We start from the raw sequence: 23693 nt of genomic DNA on the forward strand, positions 1-23693 counted from the left end.
GTGAGTAAGTTTATAGTTAAATTTTAAAGTATACCTAGAAGATCCTAGACAACAACTAGTGATTCTAGTAAACAATTAATATTTCCTTATTTTAGACATTGCTTAAGCAAAACTTAGTAATAAATAGTATTAACGTTTTAGTTATGTACCTTCAAGAAATTGACAACAATTTTAACTAGTGATCGATAGGAGACCTAGACTCTAATAATTTTGCTTTTGCCCTAGTCAATGGACCTTTAAGTTTTGAGCTAACCTCCCCGTATGAGTCTGAATTAGTAGTATCCAACTCGTTCTCCGTGTCTATCTCGCATTTAACCGGCGCCGGCGGTACCATCGGCGCGGGAGCGGGAGGCGCGCGGGCAACTAGTTGCCGTCGGTTGCGCCGGTACCGGCGCCCGACCGCATCTGTGACAATAAACGACCGGGGTTGAGGTGCAAAATCCATCACTGTAACGGGTTTTTTAGTTTGCCCGTCAACAAGAACGACCTTCTGCCCTGGAACTACGTGTGATAATTGTTTAGTCGATCTGTCATAGATGGCTTTACTTCTTTCCCTTTGTTGCATTAATTTTTGATAGTTTTGTCTGTTATCGACCACTTTGTGTAATAAATCACTTTTTATTGGCAGTCTCGTGTTTAACGTTCGTCCCATTAGCATTTGTGCTGGGGAGTCTAGCCCGTCCCTCGGAGTGGTTCTGTAGTTTAACAGACTCAAATAAAATTCGCCTCCTGAATCTATTGATTTTTTAAGTAGATTCTTCACGGTCTGCACTGTGCGTTCACTTTCTCATTAGACTGGGCATATAATGGTGAAGACGTCACATGATTTATCTCCCAATCCAACTCCCGAGAGCTGTACGCCGGGCCGTTATCCGTAACCAACTCGACGGGAATACCGTGGCGTGAGAATTGTTCGTTATTTTTTTTTAACAATGTTACCAAATCTTCTTTTTCGTCTTCACCAAACTTAAACGTGGAATACACCTCATATCCCGCTATCCCGATGAGGTTGACTAGCAGGCTTGCCTGTACATCTGCAGCCTCTTTGCTCACTCCGGAGGCCTTTAAAAATATCTCGAACTGTTTACACCATTTTCGCCACGTAACAGCGCGCGCCGCCGGCCCGCCTTCCAAAACAAGTTCCCCGGGAGGACGCGCGTGTTCCATCACTAAATAACACTTATTTTATTATTAACAGCAAATAACTACCGCACTCGCGAATAAAAAGGATATTGCGACGTTTACGCGTACTTAGTTTACTAATTAAATTGGATCGCACCCCTGCCACCATGTAAAACACGCAAGCTAGTTCAACACTGTTTATTAAGACCTGAGGGTAGCCGTACATAATTGACCTACATATTTGTTATAAATATACCACAATGGCGAAACTATATGGGTTCCGTTTTTGCCATTTTGGCTACGGAAACCTAAAAAGGTGGTCGAAGAAACTGAATCGTTTGCCTGGATACAGTAAGCGTTTGCTACAAATGCCACGTTGAAATGTTATGCTTCTGCCACAGAATATATAATAGTACTAACGTACTTCTGCTAAAGAAATTATTGCGAAATTGGTTGTGAAAATGTTCCACCCTGGTACGTTAAATCAGTTTCGTCGTCAGCACCCGTATAAATACTTAAGGTTGAAAAGAATTATGTAGATCTTTGCTGTGCCGAATACGAACCTTCGTTTTTTTTTTTTTTTTACCTCACGCCACAGTCTTACGCTAGAGTACTCGTACCTACCCACTTATCCAAGCGCCTTTCTAAAACACGTTTTAAATTAAGTAGGTATCATTGGAAGATTGAACTAAATATGTTCTTGGAATTTTGTCTTCCTTCAATATTCAGGGTAGGGACGGCAAATAAGATACTTAAAAAGCTTTCTGACTCCCTACTTTTATTTAAAAAAATCTAAATAAGATAAGTAGTTGATGCGGTCGATTTTAATAGCACGTTATTGTGTATTTTTTATTTGAAAGCAGGTTTTCTAGCGATGGTTTTTAGACATGTTTTATCAAAATCGGTTAAGCCATTTTTGAGATATCTAATTTTGAAATGACAATGTCGGGGTTTTCCAACTTTTTGTTGCTTAGATTAGTTATAACGTGAGTTGAACCGTGCGTTATAATTATCAGTTTGAAAAACATGTCTCACGAGAGCTTACATCATATTGATAACCAGCTTCTTTTCTCGGCCTATATACGTCCCACTGCATGGCACAGACCTCCTCTCAGAATGAGAAGGCTTTGGCAGTAGTTCCCACGCGGGCCCAGTGCGGATTGGGAACTTCACACACACCATCGCATTTCTTCACATGTGTGTAGGTATAAGTTTTCCTTCAATGTAAATTGTCCATGGTAAGTTTCAAATGTAATTTCGCACATAATCTCCGAAAAACACAGAGGTGCAAGCCTGGACTCGATCGAATTGAGAGGTCATTTAATTCAAACCACTATACTTAGGCTGCCAACCACTACTCCTTTTATACAATGCATTTCTAATAACATTTAACGCCTGAACAAAAACATTTCCTTAGTCTACTAATTACCAATATTATTAACTTACTTATATACATACTAATATTATTTAGGTACATACATTCATACCCAGCAACTTTTTGAAGGCCTTTCTAAAATCCAAGTTAAAAACTGTGTAAATTATGGGATTAACCGTAGAGTTGATATAGCCCAGCCACGTAATGAAGTTAATTAATGTGTTGCTCGGACAGCACATTCGGCAGAAAGGCAATATCACGTACATAAGGAAAAAGGGGAGCCAACAAATAACAAATACTCCCATAATAATGCCTAAAGTCCGCGCCGCTCGCCGCTCCTTGGACAGTGAAATCTTCTGTTTTTGCTCAATAAACTGGTGCACCACATCGCCGCTGTTACTAACGCTCGCCAACAACGGTTTTCCTTGCTTCCTTTTATTCAAATTTCCACCTCGAAAAGAACCCGTGCTCTTTTTATAACTTTCACAACTTCCGGGCGACAGTTTGGGTGTTAGTGTGCTGATATCGGCCTCGAGTTTTTGTCTCGAAATTGGATCGTGAAGCAGAAGCAGGGGCATAAAAAAGTTCTTTTTAATCTCATTAAATGCTTTTCTCTGATTGTTTTTAACACTTTCTCCGCTTTCAGAGTCATTTTCTGAATCTTCCCGGTTTTCCTGACTCTCTTCCTGATTTTCAACATTGATAATTGGCCGCTTCTTGTAAATTCTTGTTGCTAATGTACGCCGCCTGAATCTTTGTTTAGCAGCAATATAAATCTTGATGTAGACCATGGTCATTATCACGAGTGGAATGAAAAAGGAGCCAAAGGACGAATATGCCACATAACCAGGTTCCGATGTCAGTTGACATGGCGTATCTTGGGTAAACTCGTCTGGCCAATCGTTCCAGCCAAGTAAAGGGGGTGAGCTTATTATTAGAGACAGCACCCATACTCCAGCAATTTGTAACAAAACTCTCTTCAACGTTCTTTTGTTCGCATAGTTTATAGGGTCGGTGATGGCCCAGTATCTGTCTACTGCTATGGCACATAGGTTCAGTATTGACGAGGTACAGCTCATGATGTCGCAAGTCAACCACATCTTGCACAAATGTTTGCCCCACAACCATCGGCCTAGCGTCGAATAGGCCACATTTAAAGGCATCACCAACACCGCGACAGCCAAATCGGCCACCGCAAGGGACACTATGAAAAAGTTTGGCACGATTCTTAACGGTTTATGCGTGAACACTCCTAGTATAACGAGAACATTCCCGAAAACAGTTCCAAGAATTACAGCTGATAGCACGACGATCGTAGTAAACACTTCCCATTCAGCAACAGCAGTTTCAATTCCCAAACTTGTGTTATAGAATAAAGTTTGAGAAACATCACAGACGTCCTTTTCGAATAAACTGCTGTTAAAAAGGAATGTAAAATTATCAGTTGATTTACGGTCTTCAGAAATGTTATAAACGAAGTATTGAAGAGCAATTGCTTCGTCCCCTTTTAATGTTTCAAATCGCTCAATATTATCAGATAACAGCATTGTGTTAATTGGATTTAATCTAAGAGAACGATCTGTAACAAAGAGAAGAATTCTGTTTGTAACATGATTATGTATGTGTACACCTTAGAGCAACACGGGCTTCCTACTCCGTGTTGCTCTTAGGTTTGTACCTAACTATAGACATTATTTATACATTTATACATTTTCAAGTGCTGCTTAATAGTAATAAAAACGGGTAACAATACACAATTTAATATTCGTAGTACGGTCAAGGACTTTAATTCATGAGCCACCAAGGAACCTTTTCAAAGGAAGTCATTACGATTTTCCTTGTTAATTAATGCGATGGCAATATAACGTTTACTGGGAAATGGTTCTATGGTGGCTCATGAAGTCATGAATTATTCCTTGACCGTACCTAATCGCATATAAATTCATTAGCGAATTATTTTATCTAGGTAGTATTCTGCGACTAGATAACCATAGATAACTATCTATCTACCCTACTTTAAAGTACTTATCGCGCCTAGATGTGCAATGCAAACGCGAAATTAATTTGTTACAATATTTTCGCTATTTTTGCCGTGTTTGAATAATACATAAGTAGGTACTTAATTGAAAATTAACAGAAAATTTAACTGCCTACTTTGTTCTCGCTTATTCTTTACTTTTTTTTATTATCTACTTTGGGACTAGGTCAATGGGCGTCAAGTGTCCCGCGATATTTATTTATTTTAATACTTAGTAAAATATACAGTGTCTTTAAATTCTTTCGGAATATTTTAGCAGAATATTGAGTTAATTTTCTGACTGAACACTTCTGTTAAGGTTTTTCATTGGAATCGGTAATCTAAAAATCTAATCACGCTGTCCAGTTTTGAACATAGATGGAAACATTTATCGATCACAATAAGTAAAAAAAAACCTGTCAAACATTTATTGGGTGTTCAGTCAGTTCTTGCCATTACTTCAAAAACCGTCTGTTTTAATCCGACGTGCTAATTATAGATCCCATCAAAACATAAATGTGAAATGAGGGCCAAGTTCAATATTATGATATATGCCTTGATGGTTGACGTTAACGACAAAATAAGTGAGATTTAGATGGGTGCCAAGTGCCAAGATGCCAATTTCAATGGTCAGTCCTGAAATTATTTTATAACAACTCAAAATATCATTTCTTCTTATAATTTAGGATAATATATTGAATTCTAAGGTCTGACTTGGCTAGTTCTCATATACGAATTATTATTAAGTACCTACTAAAACAGTCGTGGAAGAGCTCTATTTCGATGGCTAGTTTCTACCAGCAAGCCAAATTTTCGGAAGAATAAAATAAGAACTTAAAAAAAAGCTTTAAAACTTGCGAAGGCTAATATAATTCGTAAATGAAAACTAGCCAAGTCCGACCTTAGGCTTCAATATTATGGTTTTTCGGTGCATCCATGTCTCAGTTTGTATTTTCGATATGGTTTCACGGGATACTCGTAAAAGTAACGAATTTGGAGTTGAGATAAAAAATACAAAAAGACTCCAAAAAACCAATCATCAAAATAATTTAATTTGAAAATAATAATAAAATGATAAAAATTTAAAAGTTTCTGATTTATTCCTTTATACTCACCCAACTACCTATCTGGATGCCAAATTTGAACTTTCAAGGTCATCTGGGGAACTGGGTTAGAATTTTGATCTATAGGTGAGACAGTGATAAAAATGAAAATTTTTGGATTTTAATATCTAAATAACTGTTTGAGGTGTGTTTATGAAATTTAGAGCACATAATACGTATCTTACAAGTCTTAATAAATGAGCCAAATTTGTCACGATTATGTGATATAGTTTTTGAGTTATGAGGTGGTCAAAAGTGGCTCCAAATGGTTCGGGTAAAATTACACACGGTGCTGCTCGCCAGTTCTTTTAACTTGAACTTGGCTTGACACGCTACCGCGTGTCTAGATACGATCGATAATTACACCCTACTCAAAACAACCTCCCAGAAATAATTCCCGAGGAGATGCAAATATAGACTATGGTAGGTAACAGCTTACCATCATGCGGCCATACGCTTATTTGCCGACGACGTGGTCTAGATAAATAACCCAGGTTCCGATATTTAACGACCTTTTAACATTTTTAATCATATTTACCACTACGGATTAAAAAAACCCGCTTTCATAATCTAGAAAAACCCCACTGAAATAAAATCGGTGGAATGCCCGGTCTTTTTATGAATCATCGGTTTTTCTAACTGGTAAAACATCGCGTGATTTGCACCCCTTAGTGTTAATAGTTGTTAAAACTAAAATATATTTACTTACATAATAATTTTAAATCGGTGATAGGTACCAATTTTTGAAATCAGTAATTGTTAGCGGTCACTTTTAAGCCGCAATCAGTTGCAACCAGACTTTTTTTGATAATTTTTATTTCGGTAGTAACTAACTTACTGAGAATTCTCTATGGATATCTACTTCATTTCAGTTGAATAATTAATGTAAAGCTATAAAAATACAAATAAATGCGTGTGCATTGTACCTATACCGGCAGGAGTGGCGAAAAAGTCGCACAATATTTTTCCACTCACGATAAAACTGAAATTAACTTGATGTGCTAATACCGATACAACTTTAAAGTTCTAGAAAAAACTAACTTAGGTATAATAAATATCTATGGGCGATGGTGATTACTTTCTATCAGGTGATCAGATATTGTTTCCGTCTGATCCTCCCCTATTTTAGAAGAAAAAAAAAACATTAATCCTGGGGAAAATGTATTTCCCTTTTTAAAATTTAAATTATGTAATTAGGAATATATTACAACAATAAATTATAATACTGTTTATCTTCCTTTTGCTGCTAATATTAGATGGGTCCCAGCATTTTTTAAATTAGCAACTCAGTATTGTTGGTGTTTTTTTAAACGTTATCACGAGCACGCTGACTTACCTTTGCTGTCCTATTTTCCTTTAGCACAATTTCTTTTGAAATAAAATAACAAAGCTCGTCAAAGTCTCTAGCAGGGGATATTTCGCTCTTTCCAAGCGACTGGCACGAACTGCGGAAACAGTCCGGAAAGAAACCACGACTTGCCTCCAACCCTTAGCTATTCTATATTTAGCAAAGGCAACGCCATATTCGCGGGATGGCTATTTTAATGTACTCAGAGCTGCCGAACAATGATATGGCATAAATACCAGGGAGGCTATTTACGTTATCATACACTTCAATATTGATAAAGAAAACGCCAAAACATTTCCTGATCTGTTAACTTACTTACTGATGTTGCGAGTACAAACATAGTTTGTAACTTCTTTGGATACTCAATTGTTGCAAATTTCCAGTTATATTCACAGATTTTCAACCTTTAATAATTAGTACCTACTTCTATTATGTTTATGTCAATGGGTACAGAAATGTAAATATTTAGATACTTAGTTAAATGGGGGAATTGTTTTGTTTACATTTAGTTAAATACCTATCCAAAACAAGTACCTATACTATAGCCTATAGAATAGAGTGTGCGGAACTATCTATGGAGATAACTCAACTCCGAGTCATATGAAAGAATGACCAAATATGTCGTCGGGGATCACTTTTGTTCCTTTCAAATTTCAAATAGTTTATTCAGTAATGCCGCAATGGGCACTTTGTCATTTCCGTGTCGGGTTCTATACCCGAAGGGTGCCAACGGGACCCTATTACTGAGATTCCGCTGTCTGTCTGTCTGTCAATTTATGAACCACAAACCTCAATAAAGCCAACTTTTATAAAGCGCTCGCCAAATCCACACCGTATAATCACTATGTTTACATATTGTGTTTTACACCAAAAAAACATACTAAGTATTTAAGCGGGTTTAAATGCAGTTTAAAATTTACACAGTTATTATTTTTTACACAAATTTAATAACTAAAATTCGAATGAACAAACTGACAGCTAATTTTTAATCTGCTCGAAGCATTTAATCTGGCGCTATTAAGTCCGACAGGGCGACAGCCAAAACATTAGAATTTCAATTGTTTCTATACAAAATATGCACCTAGTGTGTCGCGACGTCACGCGAATTCTCCTATGGCAACACTACGGTGACGCGACCCTGCTATGAGAACCCCGCCAAAAGAACGAACTGTCAAAGTGAGTTAGTTCAAACAATTTTTCTCTGCTGATATAAGTAAAGTAAATTCTGTGTAATGTGCTCTGAGAGACTGTGGGACATCATACAATAAAGCTAAGTATATTAAGTATAAAAAGTATTCTATCTAGGTCTTCTTAACTACTGAGATCCGTAGTTAATCTGAATGTCCTACGTATCTAACAGACTGAGGAGTTTGATTTGACTGACTAAGTATTTATGAATACACTGTACGAGCTACTATTTAGACATTGGATATTTGGACTTAACTATACCACTGAGCATCGGAACAGTAAGTACTCTAAGACATCATGCACGGCCAGAGTGGTTGGCCGTGATGGGCACGTGGGCTCGTATTGTCATCGTCGCTGCTGTGCGTTGACGTCGGACGCACGGCAGCCTGCGGAGGCCAAGGAAATCCAGTCCGTGTGAGGGCCAAACGATTTCGGCTCCATATGTATTTGTATTGCCCACAGCATCAAGGGGAGGCCAAGGAAATCCAGTCCATGTAAGGGCCAAACGATTTCGGCTCCATATGTATTTGTATTGCCCATAGCATCAAGGGGAGGCCAAGGAAATCCAGTCCGTGTAAGGGCCAAACGATTTCGGCTCCATGTGTATTATTCTTGCCCATAGCAACTAGCGGAAGCCAAGGAAATCCAGTCCGTGTGAGGGCCAAACGATTTCGGCTTCATATACCTAACTCTATGACCTGATGACTCCCTGTTTGACTACACATGCACTATTATTATTACTTGCTACTGGCTAGACTGACTACAGCTAGATCTTACTGACACTCCTAACATATTACTCACAAACAACACATACTTACAGTACTACTTGTATTGTACTAAAGGGTAAACTCATTATTCCATGTATACTTAGAATGAATATTACTTTCAGCATCATTGGAGTCACCCTGGCTACCAGCTGGCGGTGTGGCTCAGGAACAGAGGCACCACAAGCTGTGGTGTCATCTGTACTGTAATTCTACAGATGGCGAAGCAGAATGCACTGGATAGAGGTTGAGCTGTATCAGAGAACAGCGAGACACCCGGAGATACTCATGTGAGTCATATCATACCTTTTAATTTTAAGCTCTATCCATGGAAACAATTCAGATTTATTCTGTCGCAATCATAAACAATATAGACCCAGGCACATATAAGATAACACGGCGACAGAAATGGTGGAGAGATGCTGAGATAAAAATAGTAAAGATAGCACCTGGAATAGAGAAACTATGGTTGTATCATATACTGTAAGCTTGTAAAGTATAACCACGGGACCCTAGAAGGACAAGGGAGATGGTTGTAATTTACCTAACCCAAGAAGCACTGTAAAATGTTAAACTGTCATTTGCATTGGCTCAGTGTGTTTACAATGAAAGGTAGCCAACCTGAGAACAAAACTACCTATCTGGGTAAAGAAAGACAAATTATTTGAGTCATTTGTACTTATTACTGAGTGTCTATTAAGAAAATCCACATATGAAGTAAGCTGAACGTCCAAGCTATTGAAATGTGCATCAATCGACAGCCAATACTTTAAAATATAATAATATTTAAAATCATCTTGTTGATATGTGATTCCCAACGCCATCTAGGAGCGGAATTAGGAACGAATTTCATTCGACTCCGAACGATTTTGTAAATTGTGTATGAATTTAAATAATTCTAAGTTGATTATTTCAATCTTATTATAAAAGGTGCTGAAACGGTGAAATTTCAGGTCTAGAAATAAGGTTTCAGTTTTAAATTAAGTGTTTTGACTTCCGCGTGCAGACGCGGTGTTGCCGGTAATGCATCATGGACGCAATATTTGGGGGATTTGGGGAGTGCGAAAAGACTAATGGTAATAATTCGGTCTAAGTGTATTGGGGATTTTTACAATGTTTATCCTCATGAAGGAAGTGTAATCAATAAAGTGTTTTATTCGAGGTATCATTTGCGTCCTTTATCCTGACTGGTCATATAATGAATACGACGAAAAATTCGATGATTCCATCGTAACCAGACTTATGTAATTATTTTACTAATAAGACTAACAGTGAATTAGTGTGAATGAAGTGGGTTCTTAAACATTGTTTATATAAATGACGTACACTGCTATTGTTCAATTATGTACATAATCGTTATAAGTGTATTTCGTAAATTATAGTCAGTACACTGAGTGAAAGGTGTAAATAATATTCTATTATTATTATAATATGAGAAATGAAAATGTTATTTGTTTTAAGTGAAAGGTCTAAAAGAATTTACGTTTAAGTCTCTAAAATCTTATCGACTACTTAAAAACGAATAAACGGTTACGGGAATATTTTCCGCCCTTGGCAACACTTTTCCATTCATATTTATTTCGTAGAAACCGCGCGCGACAGCAAGTTGCTGCAAGAAAGTGTTTGTCTGATTTATTTCAATTAAAGGAAGTTCTGGAAATATACAGGTGAGTGCGAATAATGTATATTTCACATAATTGTTGTGGATAAATGACGGCGACGTGATATAGGTAACAAAGTTAATGTAATGTTACTGTGCATAGTTGACTAGAATGTGCTCGAGTCGTGCCTGTTGTTGCAAAAATACGACAAAATCTTGTTAGGTCACATGTTTAGACAAGGCAAGCATAGCAGGTTTTGTTTTAAGTTGGTCATTTGTCTAACCCAAGCATAATTCGGCCATACGTAGCGCGTGGTCGAAAATTTTTGAAGGCGGCCATTTTGTGCCTTGTGCACTGAAAACGAATTACAGAAACATCTTCAGTTATTACATAGATACCCTAGTGCAAGAAGGTTTAGCCAAAGTCACCATTAAGTAGCTTGGCAGCCAATTCGAGGTAGGTACGCGTAAGGCAGATACCGCCGCGATCGCGATTAAGTACCTACCTACCCGGGGCTGCGCCGCGCATGTCGCCGACGCTCTTGAGCACCTATATGAGTTATACGACGGCAGCGGTCAATTCAAAATGGCACAGTTTTACTAGAAACTTGCTTAGGAGCAAGACAATGGTGGTCGTTACAACTGCTTAACAACTTATTCATGTATTAGGAATAAACACGAGCGAAGGCACTCGCTGATTGACGCTGATGCGGGACTCGCTCGGCAAAGTCGTCAGGCAAGCTGTAAGCTGGAGCAGCTGTTCTTCAGCAAGGATTTGATGCGTGCTGATCGAATTTACATGAGGTATGAGTAATTATATACCTATTTGTCCGCACGGACTAAGTGATTAACGATACGTCACACATAGCCCTTTGATCTTATTGGAATCTAATAAGAAAATTAAAGCATTTTGCTAAATTAATTCCTTGTCAATCAATCAGTCTTTTACTGATTACATCATGGGGAGAATTAACCTGTATTTATATTTATAGGTAACTAATTACAAACTTTGTTTAGTTACCCTGTTTATTGTTGTCCTTTATTTGGGACAAAATTGCAATTAATTTTAATCCACTTTTAGTGCTCAGATTGACTTGAAATTGGTACACATAATGTGGGCTAGGTGACAATGCTAGTACAGTCAACAAAGTAGGAATAGTTTACAAAAGGGGCTTATATAAAAAATTAAAATTAACAATACAAAATTGCTCAATTATTGGTTATAGGACTAGTTATTATAACATTGAGTAGTGCTATAATAACCTAATTGAAGTTAAGTTTATATACTTAGTAAATATCACAAAGTGTACATATCTATTTATTACCTCGTTTTGAGTCTATTTTATACTTCATTTGTTTTGGTACCATTAAGCATCGCTGACATAAGCGCGCCGGAATTTAAATAAAGTGACAGCTAATGATAATTAATGATAAAATTATTTTATGACAGCTATATGATGATAATAAGGGTGTTTGCACACTGAACCAAATGTGATTATTATTTATCTTAAATTCAGAAGTTAAATTTTATTTTGAATAACTACATAAGTTGTTTATTAAATCTGATTAGTAACATTAAAATGAATAGCTGAACTAAATCTATACCTGTTGATTAAGGTTTAGGATTGTTTGTTTAGTATTTTTATATCACTATTACTGGTTGAAAGTTAGTACTTGTTTGGAATATTTTTTGATAATTAAGTCGTATCTTTTTATATGAAGCTGCTCAATTAATAAAAATTATATATCTAATCTAATAATCCATATTGATGAAATGTCTTTATGTAGCTTATACCATTAGTAGATAATATTTATTTCAGAACATCAAAATGGAAGAAATCATTTTAAATAGGCTTCAACAATTGATAACCCACATAAAGGGCTTGAGTGATTCGGCTGATGAGTTGAACAAATTGTCCGTCCTATCAGATAGTGATTATAAGAAAGCACAAGTCATCTGTCAAAAATTAGAGAGCTTCATTTCTAAATTCAGTTCAGAGTTGAATAACTATTTTAGACTAAGCATTGATCCGTCTGCGGATGATGTTTCTCGTTTCACCACTATCCAACTGCAAGCAGAAGAGGTTCAGATAGAGCTGTCATTGAAATTAAAGGAGGGAAACCCAACAGTAAATAATAATCAGAAGTTGTCCAGCAAGCTGCCTAAATTGGACTTACCCACCTTTGATGGAAACTTACTCAGGTGGCAAGAATTTTGGGATCAATATAAATCCAACATACATGAAAGAAATTTACCAGACGTGGATAAGCTGTTATACCTCAAGGCATCTCTTCAAGGCTCCGCAAAGAAAGTCATTGAGGGCTTGGAAAGCACTAATAAAAATTATCACATTGCAGTGCAGGCGCTAAGAGAAAGGTATGGCAAGGAAAGCCAGGTCATCGATGCACACTACTCCGCGCTGACAAAGATATCACCTGCGGACACCTCTAATGAAGAATGTCGACGAGTATTGAGCGAAATCGAGCGTCACCTTCGAGTCTTAAGCTCCCTAGGAGAGAATATCAGTCATAACCATCTTAGATTCCTTATATTGGAAAAATTTCCAGAAGAATTGGTATATGAACTAAAGACCAAGATTAAATCTGACTCTATAGATGAGATCAGAGCAGAACTGGAAAGGACTATATCAGCTAGAGAAGAAGCCAGTCGTCTGATACAGGACAGAAATCCAATGAAGTCAAATAAGTACACTGTAGAGTCTTTGCATATAAGAAATGGGAACTCATCAACCATACAGCGACACAGACAAACATTGGGTCAACGCAAGCAAGGCAATACTTACAAAGGACTTCAAAACTCTAACAGGAGAAATGCTACCCGAGTTTATAACAACCAATCCTTTCAAAATGGCATTAAGCGTAAACTAGACAACCAGAGCAGCACAAGACCTAAATTCATACCGAAAAGGCCAAAATATTCTTGTAAATTTTGTAAACAAAATCATTACACAGACCAATGTACTAAATATAGAACGATACATGAAAGAAAGTCAATGCTGAAAGGGCATTGCTTTGCATGTATGCAGAAAGGTCACTTAATCAAAAATTGTACTACGATTCGTCCATGCAATCACTGTGAGGGGCGACATAATCGTGCCTTGTGCCCAAAAAGGATCCCTATAGGGGGAACTACACCCATAAGTGCAATGCACATTAACACACCAAACCGAACTCTTCTTCAAACTGCAATAGTCGAAGCCAGACGGGAAGAAGATGAACCTCACACCGAAACATGCCGTGTATTGCTAGACTCTGGCAGCCAGAGAAGTTACATCACTGAAAAAATGGCTAAGAAACTCAAACTTGACATTGAAGAAGAATGTCGCTTGTCAGTCTACACTTTCGGAGCTGATCACCCTATAGAATACGACAGCAGCCTGGTTAAGGTACACATCTCATCTAGAACTGATGACAAATTGACAGTGTACGCCAACATGGTGCCACTCATCTGTCACCAAATACCATATTACCATAAGATCGACGGCCTTCACCGCAAAATAATCCTAGCCGATGATGGCTCATTAGGTGAGAGAGTAGATATACTCATTGGAAACGATTACTACTTCTCACTTATAGGTACAAAGAAGATCACGATCCAGGAGAACCTGCATCTGGTGGATTCTAGACTCGGTTGGATAATAACAGGCCAGCTTAAATCAGAAACTGATAAACCTGAGTTGGATGTAATAACCTATATCCAATCAAATACAATAACTAAATTCAGTAAACCGGACTTACCATTAGACAAGTCAGACATGAAAGTTCTGTGGGAATTAGAGTCTATAGGTATTACAGATTCACCGAAGCTCACCCGTGAAGAGGAAGCAATCAGAAACTTTAATGAAACAACCCAATTTGTGAATGGAAGATATTCTATACAGTGGCCTTGGAAGGAATACCCTCCGAATTTACCTTCAAATTACGGAATGGCCTTTGGTCGATTAACAAATCTAATCAAGCGATCAAGTTCAGAATTCCTACAATCATATGATCAAACTCTTAAATATCAGCTGGAAAACGGAATAATCGAGATAGTACCTGATTGTGAAACCAACCTGGAAAAGGGAAAACCTGTACATTATATACCTCATCACGGTGTGCAACAGCCAGATAAACCCATGAGAATAGTGTATGACGCCTCTGCGAAGGGCAAAGATTATAAGAGCCTAAACGACTGTCTGTATTGCGGACCTTCTCTTGTAGAGGATCTTACCAACATACTTATCAGATTCAGGACCCACGAAATAGGTTTGACTGCAGATGTTGAGAAAGCGTTCTTGCAGATCGGTATCCAGAAGAGAGATAGAGATGTAACTCGGTTTTTGTGGGTCAAGGATATAGATCAACCAGTCACGCAAGACAATCTGCTACGCTTACGCTTCTGCAGAGTTCCTTTTGGAATAATCTCGAGCCCATTCCTTCTAAATGCTACTATCAAACATCATTTATCCAAAATTGACAATTTGAAAAGATTTGTGGACGACATTTATGTAGACAATCTAGTAACAGGAACTAACACAGTTGAAGACGCTTTGACATTGCATAAAACGTCGAAAGAAGCATTTCACGACATTTCAATGAACCTTAGAAGCTGGAGTTCCAATAGCAAAGAATTTATAAACCAAATTCCGGATAGAGACGACAAAACCACTGTAAAACTTCTTGGTTTAGATTGGCATCTAGTAGATGATACACTAAAATTACGACTCAAAGATCTAAAGGAAGTTAACACGAAGAGAGAAGTTCTGAGAAATATAGCTCAAGTATACGACCCTTGCGGATTTGCTGTACCAACTTTGCTGCCAGGGAAACTGTTCCTGCAAGACCTGTGGAAAGAAAAAAGCATTAAATGGGATACGATACTACCATCAGAACTGACCTCCAAGTGGAATGAAATAAATACAAGCTTTGACGACATCACCGACATCTGTTTACCAAGATACTTAGCAGGAGCACGACCAGAACAAATTAACCAATTACACTGCTTCACAGACGCATCCACAAAGGCTTACGCAGCTGTTGTCTATTTGGTAAATAGTAGTGGGAAAGGATTTATAATTGGAAAATCTAGGCTTGTTCCGGTTAAAGACAGAGACCATTTAAAAATTCCACGTTTGGAATTGCTAGGAACCGTTATAGGAAACCGTCTGCTGAAATACGCCGAGGACTCTCTACGCTTAAAAATTAGTCAACATTTTCTATGGACCGACAGTCAGATAGTCATTGACTGGATCAACTCTGACAAGTTGTTGACACCGTTCGTTACCCGGCGAGTAAGCGAGATTAAAGAAAATAAAAAACTAGTCGTGAGATATGTCCCTACGGAATTAAATCCGGCAGATATAGGCACCCGGACCGGGAAATCAAAATCAGAAAAATCATATTGGCTACAAGGACCAGATTTCCTCTTACAAAAAGAAACCACATGGCCGACCGATAGAGTCAAGGAACTTTCCCTGTTGTCCCGGGAGGGTCTGTCAAGGACAGAAGAACAAGTGAATACAAATTCTAATAATATGGCAAATAAAGGAAAAAGTATTCCAACAAGACAGAACCATTCACAACATGATCGCGCATTAATTGAAGAAATAAAACTTCTACAAAAACAACACTTTCCGGATGAGTATAGCGGTAAAGTAACTCACCTTAGTCGCAACCTAGGACTATTCGTTGACATCGACGGGCTATTAAGATCTGAAGGACGAATGAAAAATACAGACTGGTCATACGACATGAAACATCCTATACTTTTACCAAGGCATAGTGACTTTACTAACAAAATCATCAAAAATATTCATGAGAGCAACTATCACGTTGGAGCGTCTCACACTTTGACCTTGGTAAGACAGCAGTTTTGGATACCAAAGGGAAGAGCGGTAGTAGAAAGAATCTTGAAGAAGTGCCCACAGTGTGTCAAACATGGAGGTGGTCCATTCCCATTACCACCGACTCCGGCCTTGCCTCCAGAACGAGTGAATTACAGTTCACCTTTTACTTATACAGGCTTAGACTATCTTGGACCCGTACTAGTTAACACGGAAAACGGTATTCAGAAGAGATGGATATGCCTCTACACGTGTTTAGCAGTCAGGGCCATACATCTCGAAGTCGTCCAGAATATGACCGCCGAAGAAACACTTCTCGCCCTAAGAAGAATGATTTCCACAAGAGGTATTCCGGCAGTAATAACTTCAGACAATGCTCAACAATTCAAACTTACGGCTGAAGTCTTAACGAGACCATTTTGCATCCAAAACAACATACGGTGGAGATTCATTCCACAGCTAGCGCCATGGTATGGTGGTTTTTACGAGCGCCTGGTGGCGCTAGTTAAGCATTGCATGAAGAGAACTCTCCAGAAGAATCTGTTAAACGATAGCCAGCTACTTACTATCATCAAGGAGATAGAAGCTGTGTTGAATACAAGACCACTCACATTTGTCGATGCCGAGCAAGATCACATTCTAAAACCATCTGACTTTCTCGCAATGTCTAAATGTTTAACCCCGGACGTAGATTGTAACGATCTCACTTTACAAGGAACTGTCACGAAAACTGATCTGATCAGTAGTTGGAAGAGAGGTCTTAAGATATTGGAAGAATTCAAATCAATGTTTGTAAATCGCTATCTGCCTAGTTTACGTGAGCGATACAAAAATTCTCCGAAGGAACCTAGAGTAAAGGCCAAATTGAAACCTAAAATTGGACAAGTAGTTCAAATTAAAGGTGATACTTCAAACCGTCATAGCTGGAAGGTCGGACGACTAATGGAAGTCTCGGAATCTGGCAGAACTGCCAAAGTCAAAATAGGTAATAAAGAATATACGCGTTCAGTAGGACAACTGTATCCTCTTGAAGCCGATGAAGAGTACAATGAATTATTTACTGAAGACACAGAGCCCTTCGCAAATGACAGCATATCTGACATGAGACAAAACGTCGTAAACAATGATGACGATTCAAATGATGACACCTGGGAAATGGAAATTCTGGAAAACACTAATGACATTGAATCATGTCAGGTGGAAGAACCTGAAATGGACACAGCTGATGATTATCAGCAGGGACGGACATTTGACACTCAAAACGAATCGCTTAATAGTAATGATGTTGAAAAGCCTAAACGCGCTGCAGCCACGCGTGCCCTGGAGAAGATCCGGGAGTGGACGCAGAACCTAGTCACCCTGTTCTAATTTCCGCCGCCGGGAGTGTCGCGACGTCACGCGAATTCTCCTATGGCAACACTACGGTGACGCGACCCTGCTATGAGAACCCCGCCAAAAGAACGAACTGTCAAAGTGAGTTAGTTCAAACAATTTTTCTCTGCTGATATAAGTAAAGTAAATTCTGTGTAATGTGCTCTGAGAGACTGTGGGACATCATACAATAAAGCTAAGTATAATAAGTATTCCATCTAGGTCTTCTTAACTACTGCGATCCGTAGGTAATCTGCGTGTCCTACGTATCTCACAGACTGAGGAGTTTGATTTGACTGACTAAGTATTTATGAATACACTGTACGAGCTACTATTTAGACATTGAATATTTGGACTTAACTATACCAATGAGCATCGGAACAGTAAGTACTCTAAGACATCATGCACGGCCAGAGTGGTTGGCCGTGATGGGCACGTGGGCTCGTATCGTCATTGTTGCTGCTGTGCGTTGACGTCGGACGCACGGCAGCCTGCGGAGGCCAAGGAAATCCAGTCCGTGTGAGGGCCAAACGATTTCGGCTCCATATGTATTTGTATTGCCCACAGAATCAAGGGGAGGCCAAGGAAATCCAGTCCATGTAAGGGCCAAACGATTTCGGCTCCATATGTATTTGTATTGCCCATAGCATCAAGGGGAGGCCCAGGAAATCCAGTCCGTGTAAGGGCCAAACGATTTCGGCTCCATGTGTATTATTCTTGCCCGTAGCAACTAGCGGAAGCCAAGGAAATCCAGTCCGTGTGAGGGCCAAACGATTTCGGCTTCATATACCTAACTCTATGACATGATGACTCCCTGTTTGACTACACTTGCACTATTATTATTACTTGCTACTAGCTAGACTGACTACAGCTAGATCTTACTGACACTCCTAACATATTACTCACAAACAACACATACTTACAGTACTACTTGTATTGTACTAAAGGGTAAACTCATTATTCCATGTATACTTAGAATGAATATTACTTTCAGCATCATTGGAGTCACCCTGGCTACCAGCTGGCAGTGTGGCTCAGGAACAGAGGCACCACAAGCTGTGGTGTCATCTGTACTGTAATTCTACAGATGGCGAAGCAGAATGCATTGGATAGAGGTTGAGCTGTATCAGAGAACAGCGAGACACCCGGAGATACTCATGTGAGTCATATCATACATTTTAATTTTAAGCTCTATCCATGGAAACAATTCAGATTTATTCTGTCGCAATCATAAACAATATAGACCCAGGCACATATAGGACCGACACGGCGACACTAGATGTGAAGATTATTCGTCTTTAGTCAATAAAAGCATTAACTCTGATTACTTAAGATTTAAAAATAATTCATTGATTGAACCAGTCATCTAATGCAATTTTAAATAATTTAAATGATTATTAAAATATTCACTTTGAGCTACTCCCAGAACGTCCGAGCAATATCGAATTCGCGGCTTTAAATCGCATGACACGGAACGATAAAGTTTCCTCGAGAAGAATTCGGAGTGAATCTATCCCTAAAGTCAGAGGTGACATTGTCGAACACGTTTTCTCGCTCACTAATCCGTTCGGAGCCGTACAACTTTGCCTAGCAATTGACACTAGTACGTACTTCGGAGGATTATTATGGGGAACTTCCGTGCTTAACTTTATCTGCGAACAGACTTACTATTTCTCTTGTTTTATATATACGATAAATATTGAATACTAGAGATTATCTATATTTACTAAATATACCTTAGTATTTTATATGTTGTGGAACCAACTGTTATTGTCGAAGTTTCTGACTTTATTGCCAAACTTATTTGCGATGGACATCGGCCGCAATATCGCTGGTTACCAGGTATCAATAACTTATAGCTTGTTTACTTCCAACATAATATAGTCCATTCTGAAACCAGAGTTAATTACGGCAACCAAAACCCGTGGTTATTCCTCACAAGGTTACCAAAATATTATTACAATATTTCATAAATTTTTGTACGCCCAGCAAAACCCGAGGCGCCCGCTTCCGTACCTCGTATTATCACATAAATCGCTTGTTAAACATACTTACACGTCGTCGGTGCTTGAGAGATAATCTTAAGCAATATCCACTTCGTAATATCACGCAATAACTAAAGACTTTATAAGAATTTCTGGGGAAAAAAGAGTAATAATTTTTGGTGGAAATCTGCGGGTTGTGGACCGAGTGGGAGCGATTCTCCAGGCGCTAGGAATCAGTGCTGGCTTTAATCGTCTTGAAGAAATGGCTTCGGTGCATTTCATCGGTCGCTCTAAAGAATTTCTCTTTTTAATATGAGCATCGATTCCAATTACAAAAGATCAAGAATCGCCGCGCGGCCCACTTCGTCTTTGTTCAAACGAAAGATGAATTATTCAGAGAGCTGGAAACGTTTCAATTGGCCAGCTATAAAAAAGGAAACGGTTCGTTGCTTTTTCCACTAAATTAAAATTTTCTTTATTTTCGATTTGGGGCGCTTTAGATTGGACAGTATTGATTTGAGAATATTACTTATCGAAACAGTGAGATTTAATTGCTTTTCTTTCATTGTTAGATATATGGCTGGTTAGATCATTTCCCCAAAATCGTTATTTTTTAGTTGGAAAATTTCCATTAGATTTTTTTCCAAATGCCCATTTCCCAAAATTTTCCCAAATGAAAAAAACAAATATATGCTTTTAATTTCATAATCGCGTTTATTCCCAATTTTAATCGACATAGAAACAGTGTCCATGGAGCTCCGCTTTCTTTTGGGTGGTTTTGACCCTTCAGGCCGATGCAAACTTAAAAAAACCGAAAGCCTACCTATTTTCTGTGTCGATTAAAATTATGAAAACGCGATTGTAAATAGGTATAAGCTTCAGTAGAGAAGCTTATAACTAAAATAAGGAAGTTAAATGAGTTTTTTTATATTTTACGCAGTTGCCATTATGAGGTTATTTTCACGTCCTAAAAATTGTCTATACACAATCACGAAAAATGGCGATAATCCTCCATTCACAAATACCGTGATCGGTTGTTCAGGGGTTTCCAAAGTGAAAAAAATACTTTAGTTACTTAGTTTAGACTAATAAGGACCTTTAGTCCCGATAAGCAGAGACTAAAGTAACATTTTAAGAGCATGAGAAGTGACGTTGAAAGTTAAATAAAAGCTTGTATAAATGGTACAATAAGAAATTCTATAAGGTCAGCAATCATCGCAAGTGTTAATATGTCATGCTGTTTTACCGTGAAATAATATCATACACAAGCATAATCATAAATTGTGTAATTTATTGAATTAGTAGGTTAGTTTCTCTAAGACGATATTGAAAATCGGAAGGAAAATATTGCATTTGTTGTCCGACATGAACACTTTAAAAAAGGAAGTTAAAAAAACATATTCACTACCAACATTATCCTTAAGGGTGTAAATGGCCTTAATGGTTCCATTATTATCAAAGTAAGGAATCTATGTAATTTTAACTAGGCTGGATTTATGTTAGCGACACCTGCTGGATCGCAGTCAGTGATTGAGAGGGAGAGGCCGTACGCGAAATTATTAAAGCGTAATAATTTATGCTCGCAATTTGTACGTAACTTGAATTCGCTCCTTGTGTCATTCATCACTGCTGCCAACGTTAACGATTAAATTTCGGCAATCGCCGTGTAAAAACGTTGAGCGAATGAGTGTAGCTCCTCGCGGCTCGACCGCAAACATCAATTGGCCGTGCTCTAGCTGCGAGGTCCTACATGCGATATGCTGGTGACGGGCGAGTAAAGACATTATGTAGTTAAGATTTATATTATTCGCATGTAGTAGTTAAATGAAACGGTTTTATACTGTTTAGAAAAAATATACAATAAAATGGGTTCCATTGCTAACTTCTACTACTATTTATTTTTACTGCAAAAATTTGTAGTGTGTGTGTTTTGGGTGGGCGCGGCGCGCAATTATGAGTGTTTGTGTGTTTTGTTACTCTTTCATTCACGTTTTCACAAATAAGTATTCTGTACAATTAAATATGAGTCGTCACACATAAGTATTTGCGCAGGCGATTACTATGATTATGTACAGATTATCCCTGAATTCATTCAGGGAGGAAAGTTATATGAAAGGTAGGATGTTTCCTTTATTCAAAAAAGTCAATAATCGATGCTATTGTCATATACTAGTGATCACCCTCAGTTATGTTTGCAAGTGTATATTTTTGTAACTATTATTTTAGAGACGGTTACAAATGTTTACATAAAGCAATTTAAATAATCACTGGGAACGAGAACGAGACGAAAAAGAGCATCGAGTTAACTATTATTTAGTTTCATTTTTATATTTACGAGTATATTTCAAAAATTTGAGCGTTCACTTATATGAGAAAAGTATCGATAGTTGAGTTTATCGATATAAGAACTCCTTACCTCTCTCTTAAATTTGCTCTCGGAATTAGAGGCGCTGTACAATTCTTCATACAAAATAATTTACGCCGTCGCTATCGAGTACGGTCACTGTAAACTCATGGTAGAGGGTACTGTGTCCTTAGTGCAAGTTTTCGGTTACAATATACGTCTCGATCGCGTTCGCGTTTAAAATCTCAATTTGTAGGTATGCAAAACGAAACAGCGCCTCTAGCGGAACCTTTGCGATGTTCGTGTTTCCATACAAATTGAGATTTCAACGCGAACGCGATCGAGACGTATTTTGTACCGAAAACTTACACTAAGGGCACTGATCATGTTCAACGCGCTACGTAGTCACGCGCTCTGTCTTACGAAGCCATAAGTTGCTGTAATGAGCCAAAATTAATTCGTTCTGATTTGACTTAAAAAAAAATCAGGGAGTCTTGCAAACTTATTCTAACTATACTTAGGAAGGAAAACGGTTGCAACTTGATAAACATTTCTTATTAAATACAGATAAGTGGGCGTCAGCGATGGCGTCCCCTTCCGGCCGCTGGGTTCCGCCGGAACGGGCCCTCGTTAATTTATTTTAACTTTACTAACGCCTCACTTAATCGACACTGATTTGAGCGTGCAAATAAATCGCGTCTGCCCAAAATCTAATAAGGAAATACTCGATGTAACGCGATTACAGAAATTCTTTTTGTAGCTTCATTTTCAATTTTTATTAGATTGTGGTTATATTTAAGAAAAAAATCTTAAAATCTCAATTGGATTGAAAAAAAAACAACGATTTTGAATTTAAACTAACAAGATGTGTAAGATTTCCGACTTATCAGTTGCACGTATATACAGGGAGTCCTCAAATTATTGTATTTAATTTGGCTGAACTGAAACACTACTATAAAGGTTTTTTTATTTAAATTTTCCATTCAAAGTATAGTTTAACGTGGTACAACTTTGAACATCGAAAGTGAACAATCAATCCGTTAAAAACGAAAACATTTGTTACATATTAAACGGCTCAAAAGTAAAAAAAACATGATGTGCTTTCTAAGTTTTTTTTATTGAGAAAATAACGTGAGGTTTACTAGCATTTATTAATTGCTACCGGTTTCTTTGGATAAATATTTAATGCAAACTGCGGTTTTACATTTATAGTGTTAACGCTGTCTATTCGAGGACACTGTCAACTAAGTACTTGAATAAAACAACTGTAAGGTATGATGGCTGTGACGATAGCTCGAAATTAAATTCACATCAGATTTAGTGGTTTGGACTGGAGACTCCAGTAACACTTACATAGTTAAAAAAAATATATTATGGTTCTATCCAATGGAGTACAATTTTGCCTGTGTCTAGTAGGTTTTGCCGTTGTACGGTAAAAAAATCTAGAGAACAAAATTTGAGAGGTAACGGTGGATGAACGAGGATAGTTGGTGCGAATTTTTCACCTCAGCAGCGAGGACATAATTTTTAAAGGTTAGAATAAAACTACATACTTATACCTATTTACAAAACAACACACAAAAAACAGGCCAAGAGCGTGTCGGACACGCCCAAGATAGGGTTCCGTAGC

General features: G+C 38.0%; 2 protein-coding genes across 4 annotated transcripts; one reads left to right on the plus strand and one right to left on the minus strand.

The window, feature by feature from the left end:
* Positions 1 to 1411: 1411 nt before the first annotated feature.
* On the minus strand, positions 1412 to 7068 carry LOC141436176 (probable G-protein coupled receptor No18). Its single transcript, XM_074099059.1, has 2 exons — positions 6954 to 7068; positions 1412 to 4076 (listed from the first exon to the last, which is right to left on the minus strand). Exon 2 carries the CDS (start codon positions 4042 to 4044, stop codon positions 2590 to 2592), a length of 1455 nt encoding a protein of 484 aa, XP_073955160.1. The 5' UTR covers positions 4045 to 4076; positions 6954 to 7068; the 3' UTR covers positions 1412 to 2589.
* Positions 7069 to 8057: 989 nt separating this feature from the next.
* LOC141436067 (uncharacterized) lies at positions 8058 to 18896 on the plus strand. Of its 3 annotated transcripts, none has more exons than XR_012452258.1 (4): positions 8058 to 9207; positions 11187 to 11321; positions 12338 to 17836; positions 18822 to 18896. XR_012452258.1 is itself a non-coding variant. In XM_074098909.1 (3 exons), exon 3 carries the CDS (start codon positions 12347 to 12349, stop codon positions 17729 to 17731), a length of 5385 nt encoding a protein of 1794 aa, XP_073955010.1. In that variant the 5' UTR covers positions 8058 to 9207; positions 11187 to 11321; positions 12338 to 12346; the 3' UTR covers positions 17732 to 18894. The 3 variants fall into 3 exon arrangements, 1 of the variants encoding a protein (XP_073955010.1); XR_012452257.1 differs by having other exon boundaries at positions 18729 to 18894; XM_074098909.1 differs by having other exon boundaries at positions 12338 to 18894.
* Positions 18897 to 23693: the final 4797 nt, after the last annotated feature.

This window comes from Choristoneura fumiferana, chromosome 16, assembly GCF_025370935.1.
Source record: "Choristoneura fumiferana chromosome 16, NRCan_CFum_1, whole genome shotgun sequence".
Taxonomy (NCBI): Eukaryota; Metazoa; Arthropoda; class Insecta; order Lepidoptera; family Tortricidae; genus Choristoneura; species Choristoneura fumiferana.

Coding starts and splice junctions, on each gene's coding strand:
- LOC141436176 (XM_074099059.1), bottom strand. CDS start 4,044: ATGCTGTTATCTGATAATATTGAGCGATTTGAAACATTAAAAGGGGAC.
- LOC141436067 (XM_074098909.1), top strand. CDS start 12,347: ATGGAAGAAATCATTTTAAATAGGCTTCAACAATTGATAACCCACATA.